We start from the raw sequence: 12,240 nt of genomic DNA, 5'->3' as shown, positions 1-12,240 counted from the left end.
AGTGTTATGTTGAAAGAAAAAACATGTTTATTCAGAAACAGTATTGCTGAGCTAAAAGGAGATGTAGCATGATGTACTACACTACCCATAATGCTCTGTAACGCTATCCAGTGCTCTGTAACGCTTACTAAACAGTTTCCTAAAGCTAACACTATGGTGTCCCGTCTCTATATTCTTACAGGATTCGGACATATCGCAGCAGTGTGTAGAAGGGAGATTCCAGATGTGAGAAATGTGCAGGAAGGCATAGTTAGAGGGAGTGTACAGTTGGGATAGAGAGAGCACCCTGTGTGAACTCTGTGAGAGAGGGACAGAGGCAGAACTCTGTGAGAGAGGGACAGAGGCACCACACTAGAGGCAGAAAGTTTCCTATGCTGAGGCAGTGAAGAGAAGAGAGAATAGCCCAAGGGTGTGATTCGACTGGGAGCCCTCCAGTGAGTTGGCCTGATCAACTGCACTGAGCTGATGGAGCGGAAGTCACAGAAGATAGATGTGGTAGTTGCAGCAGCAGAGAAATATTTGGGTGTGAGAGATTTTAGTGCAGAATATCTACAAGACGTTTTGAGAGAATGGGTTCCATTCTCCCAGGCTGATGGCCTGGAGTAGGATCGTTTAGGGCCAACGTAGTGGAATGGGGTGGTGGGTTTTTGGGGATAGTGTATAGGTGCAAGGTTAGATGGTGGTGCAATTTTCTTTCCCCTTTTTTTGTGACCAAAATGTGCTATCCACACTCCGACCTGTGAAAGGCAGCAATACGCAACACAGCATCTAGTCTGCCGGAAATGCACACAAAGAAGAAAAAGGCATTATTGCATAACACTGAAAATGTTAATTCCCTAACACTGACCGTCTAACAGTGGCAGCACTAAGCACAGTGTTAATTGAACACTCAAAAGTGTGGACCCGTATAGACACTGGCCCAGTGTTAAATTTAACACTGGAGAATTTGCTGTGTGGAAAAGGAATCCACTTTGAATATTTTAGATACACCCAAGAGCATCCAGGCATTTGGTAGAGGTATCTTCAGTGATACAATATTTTGCAATGGTTATCATCCTAGCTGTGGGAAAAGGAGCCAGACTACATCAGAGGTCATTATGGCCCATTATAACATCTCACAACTCAGTAGAGACAGGGGGAACAAACCAGATAGTTGCACAACCTTACTGTAACTCATTATCCTCTATTTAAAGGGTATTTAGCGCAACAGGCTAATCTGGTGAGGATCGAATGGTCCAATTGGATACTCCATAGGTTGTGGGTTCAAACACAGTGTAAGCTGTCTACTTTGTTAATTCTAATAAAACTTAAGTTGAAACTACAATGGATACACAAACCACCGCTGGGAGGAGAGTTAAGTTAACTCCATGGTTTTCCCCTCAGTGAAATCCGTATCTGTGGGAAAGGAAGTAAGGAAGACCCATCGCCTTCTCTGCCCTCGTCTCTCTCCTTTCCCCCTTTCCTCCATCTTTCAGGAGAAAACGCTACTGTTAGTGCTGTATGCATTCTGAGGCTGACCAGACACACACTCGGAGCAGGAAGACTTTTGTTTTAGTTTCTGAAAACATCAACAAGCAGTCTTCTTCCACATTCTGACTTCCTGATATGAGCAGTTGAGATAATACCCATAGCCATTCCTCTTCACTCCAGCTGAGGAGCTAAGGGGGAGAGCCATGTTTATGAATGAGTGAGATCTTATGTACTTTCTGTGGTAGGACAGAGGAAATACCTTCAAGCCAGACACAAAACATTGTTATGACTGGCTGCCATTGTATCTCATTCAATAAAAAGCTAAGCAGTGGTCTGACTGTCTATACCACAGAATCACAATCACTGTGTGTGTGTGTGTCTGCATGCGTGCACATGCACGTCAGGCTATTGCAGCAACATTTTAGGGAGAGAGGTGGAATGAGGAATGAGGGACTGATTCTCCCACATGCCAGGCATGGGTTGAAGTCAGCCGCTGAGGGTTTTTGGGATAGACTGGGGGTTTGTGGGGTGCATCAATCAGTGGTGGGCGGCTATGAAGGGAATGTTGTGCTAGAGCACAGAAGTGTGGCTGTAAGCTCCAAAGGTTGCTACAGGACATTACACATACATTAGCCTGACCTATAGGTTAGATATGCATGTGTTGATGACGCATCTGACACACCTATTTACAGTACACACTTATTTAGACACGGTCATAAACACTATACAGACCATTCAGGAAAGTGCCAGTAGGTTACAGTATTAAAGGTGAGCACACTGCAGTTTCAAAGGCTTCTAGCCAAGGCATGTTTCTGCCCCCGTCTGGTGAACAACAGTACTGCTTTCCTAACTCTCAGCTCACCACCATAGGACATGGCAGCAACCTTGTGAGCTATTAAAAGTGATACCAGCCAAAATGGTCTTTCCCACACAGGGAGGAAAAAGTCATGCTGCCTTTTCATAGCAAAATCACCATGGAAACAAACCCTTGTGATTGGACTCTTTTCAAAGTGTAGATGTTTTGACCAGATCTGTGTCTGATCACAGCTTGTTCCACTGCTTGTCTGTAACAGGGAGAAGGAGAACCGAGTGTAGCTGCTTCATACAGATGGCATGTTACAGTAAAGGGCAGATTTGTACAGAAATACCCTCAGAATTTCACAGTGAGAGGAACCCTGTTTGTCTTAGCCTTAGGATTTCAGGGAAAGTCCTGTTGCTAGGAGAGGGCAAACATGCTCTCTCTCTCTTTCTCTCTTTCTCTCTCTGTGTGTGTATGTCTCTCTAGCTAGGCCTCTACAGTAATTGAGTTGGAGAGTCCTTCAGAGAATCAGTCTTCCAGCATGTTTAGGGCTATTTTAGGGTTGTCTTGATGTGAGGCACATGGTCAGTTGGCCAGTCAATCGGGCGTGGTCACTGAGAAGTGATGATCAGGCTCTATGTGAACATCCATCTGCAGGTCTGTATGCTTATCTCTGCCAAGGTGATTATGGACATATACAGTTACGTAACTCTCTCGCACTCTCATCCTCTCTCATATAATGACTGTTTATATGTCTGTCAGACCCCCTAGTATCAATCCACTCTTCCCCCGGCCTCAGCCTTTTAATCTGGAGTCTAAACATTACCTCTCTCCTCTCTTCTTGGTGTCTTGTGCCCTCAGTATAGGGAGTTTCTAAGAAGAGCTTTACTTTCTGAGTAGTGACATTAGACAAACCAATGATGACTTCAGACAAACTAGTGGGAAAGTGTTGAACTGGCTGAGCTCTTGGGATTGAGCCTACTGGGAGATGTATGGCTAAATGGTGGAATCCCCCCACATGCATACACACAAAGCTTGTAGATATTTCTACCTCTGGTCCTATCACAGTCCCTTCCTTCTGAACTGACCTTCGCTCTCGCACTCTATGAGCTCTGGTAATTGGTCTCTCTCCTCCTTTCTCCCTTTTTTTCACTCATCTGCTGGCACTCTGAGATGCTATCTGTCTGTTTCTAAACAAATACTGGAGCCCATGGGCCCTGTGCAGCATGGCCATGGATTAAACACTCACGCCAACAATTACACATGCATACATACACTGACAAGCAAACACGCACATGCAAAATTCTACAGGCATGCACATAAGCACCTGCAGGTCTTCTGGCAAAAATATACACAATACAAATAATTTTGGACAGATTTGACAGGCAGACACACAAGCATACAAATGATACACAACCACGCTTACACAGACTTGTGAGGTTTATGTTGAGGTGGTTATTGTACCTACTCCAGACACAGGCTATTGGCAGTGTCCGAATACCCCTACTTGCGTTCTAAATAGTAGGCATTTTGGTTATCCGATTTAAAAAAAAAAAAATTATAGTATGTGAAATTTTGAAAATGTAGTATGCTTTACATGCTAGGATGTCACACTCATTTTGGCTTTTCATCTAATAGAATTCTGTACTCACTATTGAGAAATAGAATCTTATTTCGAGACCCAGGTGTGTCTGACAACAGCTAACAATCAGCTGAGGTGACACACTGTACCAAAATGAACGAATGATGGGAATCAACACAATTGCGCATTAGATGAGGCATTCTCAGTAGTCTAGTATGCTGTTATTAGAATTCGTTTTTACTAAACAATACGTTCTAAAAAGTATGGAGTACGATTAGTACACAGTATGCAGTTTAAGTAAGTAGTAGGAAAGCCAGATTTTGGCCATGGCCATTGTGTACTGGTTACTCAGAAACTCAATACCTTCCACTCAACACCCATGAATCTCTCCCCACCTCATGCTGTAGGTTATTTTCTTTTGAAGTCTGTTTGGAATCTGAAATCTGTTTTGGAATCTGTTTAGTGTTTGAGTATGCAACCGTTCTGGGAAAATGGCTTCACTACAGCCAAGTCAAGACTCATACATCATCCTCACCTCCTACCCTGTACTTTCACAATCATTTCATTCCTCATCCTCTCTGTTCTCATCATTTTCACACTCATTTAATTCTGCTGTCGTGGACTATTGGTCCAGTATGTGAACTAGTGGAGAGAAACCCTCACACATACATACTCACAAGCCCGCAGACAGATGTTTTATACATTCTACTGCTTTCTGTTATTACTGATAGTCCCCATAGCCCTATAGACTTGGGAATCTAGGTGATAATGCCCTCTTATGATCCCTTTTTCACATAGGACCAGATACTCAATCAGCCCACCCACTGGGCACACACTGGCTGAATCAACATAGTATCCATGTCATTTCAATGAAATTACGTTGAACCAACATGGCATAGATGTTGAATTGACGTCTGTGCCAGTGGACAGTCTCTCTCTATAGCAGCACAGGTCATTAACTACAAATCTGTTTTTGTATGGATGTCAGTTCAGTCTGCCTGCTATCTCGCCGATCTGGTGTTTTGGTTTAGTGAGATGCGAAACAGACTGAGAAAGAAAGCAAAAAGGGACATCTAAAAATAAGCAACTCTTGCTTTGATGTTGTGGTTAGAGAGTGTGTGATAGACATCGCAGAATGACAGAGTGAGAACATACACAGGAGATGACACACACACGTGGAGACATTACCACATCATGCGTGTCAGTGTGTTCTGGGTTAGAGGGTTGGGGGTATCTCAGTCATGCAAAGAGCCTGCTGGAATGTCGGATCAGAGAAGGACGTTTTATCTAACAGGAGGATGGAGGGAAGGAGATAGAGAGGGAGACGGAACAAACAGGAAAGAGAGAGAATTGGAGGCGGAGGGAAACGGAGAGAACAACACATGGACATTGATCACTGAAATCAGTTACATTTGTGAACGTCACAAATGTCAGTTTCAGCTCTTCTTGGCATACAGTATCTAACAATCATGGGGATTTGTCAAAATAATGAACAGTAAAAGGTTATGTACATCTGAAGCCATACTGGTGTGAGCTTGGTTCATACAGTCAGTAATCTTGCTCTCGCTCTCTCGTTCGCTTTCGCTCTTAAGCAGGCACTCACTCTACCATGTAGATTGACTATTCCTCCAGCACATTAGAAATCTAGTAAAATCTCTATAAAAACAATAGGAAAGTAAGGTAACTGGTGTAAAATGGCTAGCTAGTTAGCGGTGCGAGCTAGTTACGTTTTAATCGGTGACGTCACTCGCTCTGAGTTTCCATTGCTTTGCACGGGCTGTGGCTTTTGTGGAGCGATAAGTGACGATTCTTTGTGGGTGACTGTTGTCGATGTGTTCAGAGGGTCCGTGGTTCAAGTCCAGGTGTGAGCAAGGAGAGGGATGGAAGCAACACTGTTACAGAGTGAGGAAAAGAGAAAGAGCAAGAAAGAAGGGGCGAAAAAGAGAGATTGTATGAAGAAGAGAGGTTGACTTGCTACAGGCCACACATGTACAGTGAATGCAGATGGGGCCTGAGGTGAGGAGGAAGATAGCAGGATGGAGATCCAATCTGGTTTGAGTTTTAGAGGGTGACTGATACCCATGTTTACCAGGGTTCTCAGATCAGCAGCAGCAAGTACACATTGATCCATTTAGCCTGGACTTGAGGTGGAGCGGGGAATTGTGAAAGGAATTGAGGGTAGATGATGGAGATGTTTGTTTGTATGTATGTGTGTACTGTATGTATGTGTGTACTGTATGTTTGAATGTCTGTACTATATGTTTGTATGTATGTTTCTATATATATGTTTCTATATATTTTTTTATTTAACTAGGCAAGTCAGTTAAGAACAAATTCTTATTTACAATGACTGCCTACCCCGGCCAAACCCGGACGACGCTGGGCCTATTGTGCGCCGCCCTATGGGACTCCTAATCATGGCCGGATGTGATACAGCCTGGATTCAAACCAAGTGACGCATCTTGCACTGAGATGTATTGCCTTAGACTGCTGCGCCACTCTGGAGCCCCTTGTATGTATGTGTACATATGTTTGTATGTGTGTACAGTATGTATGTTTGTACTGTATGTATGTTTGTATGTATGTGTGTACTGTATGTTTGGGGTTCTACGACTGTGCTCTGTAGGGGTTACTTAGGGTTAGTCACACGTGTATATGTGTGTGTGCTTCTTGGGAGTGTCACTCACATGGCTGTGTGCTCCTTAGCCCTGTCCTCAGTGTTAGCCCAGTCTCAGTAGATATACTCCAGCCTGCTCTGCCTGACAGGGCTCTGACAGCACACCTCACACGTGAGTGAAGGAACAGGTGGATAAGAGAGGAGAGATGGGGTCCAGGCCAGTTCCCAGGCTCTAGTCCCTGGCGAGAGGAGAAGAGGCGAGAGGGAGAGGGAGCTGAGAGAGTAGTGAGGCCAGCTGGTAAACTGTCATGTGGTTAATTGCCTGGTAGTGTTGCTGCAGGAGAGCTGCCCCAAAGCTGCAAAGCAAATGACAACAGTTAACACCACTATTGCCTTTCTTATCATTTGAACTGATCAAATTAATGATTCTGGTTCATGCTGTGTGTATGTTTATGTTAGTGTCAGTGTTCCCACTGGCAGAAGAGCTAAATGCTGTAAAATAATGCAGAGAGCGTTGGGAAACTAGGGGTGATCAGATGGGGGGGATTATGTTGCCCTCTAGTGGTGTAAAATGGTCTCAGTCTCAGTCTACTGATCACTAATGCCGTTGACTAAAGTAGATTGATTGCTAATTTCTCTCTCTCTCTCTCTGTAGGGGTGTTCTGGGTCATCGTGCGGAGGAAAATGTGACTGCAGTGGAGTAAAAGGAGAAAAGGTAAGCATTCTGTCCATCACTCCATTGTCTACTAGTTTCACATTGCTCTCTCACTCTCTTGTTTTCTTCACACCGTATCTCTTTCACCTACAAACTACAGATTCCACAATCCCTGTTAGGCTCAAAGTGGTGGTGACTGTCTAGGGACGTTTCTTATGGTACAGTATGTAAACATTTTTGGATGTCCATCATCCATTTCGTATGATATGTTACGAATTACACTTAGCTAGGTGGCTAACGTTAGCTAGCCTGGCTAACGTTAGCTAGCCTGGCTAACGTTAGCTAGCCTGGCTAACGTTAGCTAGCCTGGCTAACGTTAGCTAGCCTGGCTAACGTTAGCTAGCCTGGCTAACGTTAGCTAGCCTGGCTAACGTTAGCTAGCCTGGCTAACGTTAGCTAGGTGGCTAACGTTAGCTAGGTGGCTAACGTTAGCTAGGTGGCTAACGTTAGCTAGGTGGCTAACGTTAGCTAGGTGGCTAACGTTAGCTAGGTGGCTAACGTTAGCTAGGTGGCTAACGTTAGCTAGGTGGCTAACGTTAGCTAGGCTAGGGGTTACGGGTTAGGGTTAGAGGAAGGGTTAGCTAACATGCTAAGTAGTTGCAAAGTAGCTAAAAAGTAGTAAGTAGTTGAAAAGTTAAAATGCAAAGATTTGAACATGCAACTTTTTGGGTTCCTAGATGTTTGCGTTCTACCCATGTCATAGGCCACCATCCTCCCGACCTACTTAATTCCTTTCGTTTTTGGCTTAAGCAACCTTCTGTTTTATGTAACCATACCAAACGTAACATATCATATCATACTAATTTGTGTGTCACAGCTGTACATTTACTATGTTAGGTATAGTCTTTGAGTCGAGGCAGGTCAGTCTAGTCCTGGGTGGAAAACGGCGAAACGGAAGACCGACACGGAGCAGGAATCAGGCGGAATTAGAGCATGTCCAGACACACAGCTGGGCTGAGGCTGCATTCCCACCAGACCGAACAATCTCTCACTCGCTTTTGAAAGAGTGTCACTGTTACAGTACATCCAGCAATCAGTGGTTTAAAATTGTGGTTAGAAGTTTATAAGACACTTGAAGACAAAGTCTGCACACTGGGAGCCTGTCTTATCTCAAAGTAACAATGACACACTCAGTTACATCTCCACCCTCTCAGTGATTCCAGACAAAAACTATTATGTTGCTGCTACTGTATGTATTGACTCAAATTAGAGCCTAGCAACAGTGTCTTATCTGCCCTGCATGTGTAGCCTTAAGCTCTCAAGATGACTCACTGTTTTAGAAACAGTAGCCACACAGACATACCACAGAGGAGCTGTGTGTTCTCTGGACCCAGGCCTTTACTGACTGTCTGACAGACTGAGCCTGGTGAAGTCATACTTCATGTCTGTCTGTCTGTTGAAAGGTGTTGAAGCCTGGCAAACCAACCGCTGTTTCAATTCTCCCTGCATAGTTTCGCTGTGATGATGTGACTTCCTGCCGCCCACGATCGGAGTTCTGTTCCCTTGGCGACTGGCCCGTGTCCTGGTTCTCATGGCCCAGAATTTAATGTTCAACTTCAAACCCCATGTGAGCTTAAGAAATGGAGGGATATGGGAGGGGGATGGAAAGAGAAAGGCAGGAGGTCAAGAGAGTAAGACAGACAGAAACAAACACACAAAAACGGGCTCCAAAAAACAGTGCTTTTCCACTCCTCACCCCCCTCTAGATCCCTCTCTCTCACTCTTGGCACGGCACGTTTCCTTCGCATAGAATTGATCAGGCTGTTGATTGTAGCCTGTGGAATGTTGTCCCAGTCCTCGTAAATTGCTGTGCGAAGTTGCTGGTTATTGGCGAGAACTGGAGCACACGTCGATCCAGAGCATCCTTAACATGCTCAATGGGTGGCAAGTCTAGTGAGTATGCAGGCCATGGAAGAACTGGGAAATTTTCAGCTTCCAGGAATTGTGAACAGTACCTTGCAACATGGGGCCGTGCATTGTCATGCTGAAACTTGAGGTGATGGCAGCGGACGAATGGCACGACAATGGGCCTCAGGATCTCGTCACGGTATCGCTCTGCATTCAAATTGCCATTGATAAAATGCCATTGTGTTTGTTGTCCGTAGCTTATGCCTGTCCATACCATAAACCCTACTGCCACCATGGTGCACTGTGTTCACAAGATTCACATCAGCAAACTGCTCGCCCACTACGATCCTGTAGGTTCATGCTCTACAACATTCGCAGAGTACGACCCTGCCTCACACAGGAAGCGGCGCAGGTCCTAATCCAGGCACTTGTCATCTCCCGTCTGGATTACTGCAACTCGCTGTTGGCTGGGCTCCCTGCCTGTGCCATCAAACCCCTACAACTCATCCAGAACGCCGCAGCCCGTCTGGTGTTCAACCTTCCCAAGTTCTCTCACGTCACCCCGCTCCTCCGCTCTCTCCACTGGCTTCCAGTTGAAGCTCGCATCCGCTACAAGACCATGGTGCTTGCCTACGGAGCTGTGAGGGGAACGGCACCTCCGTACCTTCAGGCTCTGATCAGGCCCTACACCCAAACAAGGGCACTGCGTTCATCCACCTCTGGCCTGCTCGCCTCCCTACCTCTGAGGAAGCACAGTTCCCGCTCAGCCCAGTCAAAACTGTTCGCTGCTCTGGCACCCCAATGGTGGAACAAGCTCCCTCACGATGCCAGGACAGCGGAGTCAATCACCACCTTCCGGAGACACCTGAAACCCCACCTCTTTAAGGAATACCTGGGATAGGATAAAGTAATCCTTCTAACCCCCCCCTTCTAACCCCCCCCTTTAAAAGATTTAGATGCACTATTGTAAAGTGGTTGTTCTACTGGATATTATAGGTGAATGCACCAATTTGTAAGTCGCTCTGGATAAGAGCGTCTGCTAAATGACTTAAATGTAATGACGCCATACACCGGTGGTCTGCGGTTGTAAGGCCGGTTGGGCGTACTGCTAAATAATCTAAAAGGATGTTGGAAGCGGCTTATGGTAGAGAAATGAAAATTAAATTATCTGGCAACAGCTCTGGTGTACATTCCTGCAGTCAGCATTCCAGTTGCATGCGCCATCAAAACTTGAGACATCTGTGGCATTGTGTTGTGTGATGAAAAAAGCTTTTGGTGTGTATGGATAATTTCAAGGATCTTTTATTTCAGCTCATGAAACATGGGACCAACGCTTTACATGTTGCGTTTATATTTTTGTTCAGTGTTCAATGGGTGAGGGCAGACTACATGGCCCCGTGAAAGAACAGTAGCTCCATCTAGTGGCAGATAGAAGGAACACATGAAGCAATCACTACTGACAAGCTGCTGCTGTCTCATCAATCCCATTCATATATTTTTCTAATCATAATTTGTTTAACCCCACTTGCCTCTAGGCACAGATCTAGGATCAGCTTACCTTACTTAAACCCTAAACTCAACCATGATTCTGAAAAACATAGATCAGCATCTATACGGGTAACTTCATTTGAATCTGTTCAACCTGCTTTGTGTGTCCTGTAGGGTGAGCGGGGGTTTCCTGGTCTCCAAGGCAACATGGGGTTCCCGGGCATGCAGGGCAACGAGGGGCCCGCCGGGCCGATGGGCCCTAAGGTGAGTGTCAGCTCCAGACCACACCCCTTCAGAGTTTCCCCAACCCTTCAGGAGACCTTACTTGAGACAGTATAATGTGATTTACTATGCTTATATTATAACACATACGCATTTCATTTTATTTACAAAAAAATGTGTTATGTCACTTCTATGTTGTCTTAATGTCACCTCAATGTCACTTGTCTCTTCCCAGGGAGAATATGGCGAGTCTGGAACTCCTGGAATGAAAGGAACACGTGTAAGTACAATAACGCTATCAGAGCAGACCTCTCCTAGTCTGGAAACCAGTTTTTACCCTCTTACAGCATTTTGGCTTTTGTCTGGACTACCTTGAACAGCGTATAACTTCATATTACTGGATTAATGTGATTCTGCCTTCTTTTTGGAATGCAATTACTTGTATTCAAAGTAATCTGCTAAATTGCTCAAATATAAATACTGTGTTGTGATGTCTTGCAGGGATCTAATGGTTTGTCAGGCTTCCCAGGGAATCCAGGGCTTCCGGTACGTTCTGTTAATTCCTGTAAACCATAACCACACATGCAAGTAGTTTTGACTGTTTAGGCCATGTGTCCTACCTCACAAATGTCTTACCCGTCCTCATGTGTCCTTCCTCTCCCCCACAGGGTATCCCCGGGCAAGACGGCCCCCCTGGATCGTCAGGTATTCCAGGGTGCAACGGAACAAAGGTGAGTCATTTGTTTGGTATCAACTCTGCTGTTACACACCTGTGTAGAAACTGACTTAATAATTCCTGTTATTTACGCACTTCTACCTAACCATGCTGTCTCAACCCTGTCTTCGGTGTGAACTGATGTCTTTTGTCTGTGTGTCTGTTTTCCAGGGAGATCGAGGGACAGATGGACAGTCTGGTTTCCCTGGTCTACAGGGTCCTCCTGTAAGCGCTCTGCACCATCAACATTACCAACATGGTCACAGTGTTTACTTCAACGCTGCCACAGACTTCACCTTAGACCAGTATTTCATACTAGACCTAAATCAATTAACGAAACAAAAGGCACTAGACTGAAAGATGTTATAATGAGCTCTTAATAAAATGTATTTATAATTCAATCGGCGAGATTTACAACTCTATCTCTCTCCTCAGGGTATCCCTGGACTAATGGGAATGAAAGTAAGTTAAAACCGAGGACTTTTACATCCTAAATAAAGTATGTACATTTCAGTGTTAAAAGGTATGGAAGCATTTGTAGCATCATAAGACATCTACTAAAACATTGTTGATGGGCCCGGTGTGTAGTGTATCAGTCTCTAACCTGTCTCTGTCTGTCTCTCTCAGGGAGACCCAGGTGGTGTTTTAGGAATCATCCCACTGAAAGGAGATAAAGGATTCCCTGGAACACCTGGTTTACCGGTACGTACAGTGCCTACGGAAAGTATTCAGACCCCTTGACTTTTTCCACATTTTGTTAAGTTACAGCCTTAATCTAAAATGT

At 44.9% G+C, this 12,240-nt stretch overlaps 1 protein-coding gene across 2 annotated transcripts in view; it reads left to right on the top strand.

Annotated features, from left to right (window-relative positions):
* LOC115156302 (collagen alpha-1(IV) chain) overlaps nt 1-12,240 on the top strand; it is a 61,487-nt gene that overhangs the window by 23,221 nt on the left and 26,026 nt on the right. Inside the window, exons 2-9 of one of the 2 annotated variants that reach the window (XM_029703752.1) lie at nt 7,124-7,183; nt 10,694-10,783; nt 10,977-11,021; nt 11,243-11,287; nt 11,410-11,472; nt 11,628-11,681; nt 11,892-11,918; nt 12,084-12,158. In XM_029703752.1, the coding sequence (XP_029559612.1) occupies nt 7,124-7,183; nt 10,694-10,783; nt 10,977-11,021; nt 11,243-11,287; nt 11,410-11,472; nt 11,628-11,681; nt 11,892-11,918; nt 12,084-12,158 (459 nt within the window). Of the gene's footprint in view, nt 1-7,123; nt 7,184-7,246; nt 7,342-10,693; nt 10,784-10,976; nt 11,022-11,242; nt 11,288-11,409; nt 11,473-11,627; nt 11,682-11,891; nt 11,919-12,083; nt 12,159-12,240 lie in introns of those variants that run through there. The other variant, XM_029703753.1, reaches the window with a different exon arrangement.

The sequence above is a fragment of the Salmo trutta genome, chromosome 20 (genome assembly GCF_901001165.1).
Source record: "Salmo trutta chromosome 20, fSalTru1.1, whole genome shotgun sequence".
Classification (NCBI taxonomy): Eukaryota; Metazoa; Chordata; class Actinopteri; order Salmoniformes; family Salmonidae; genus Salmo; species Salmo trutta.
The sequence above is the reverse complement of the archived record's forward strand: the minus strand, read 5'-3'. Positions and strand labels throughout refer to the sequence as shown.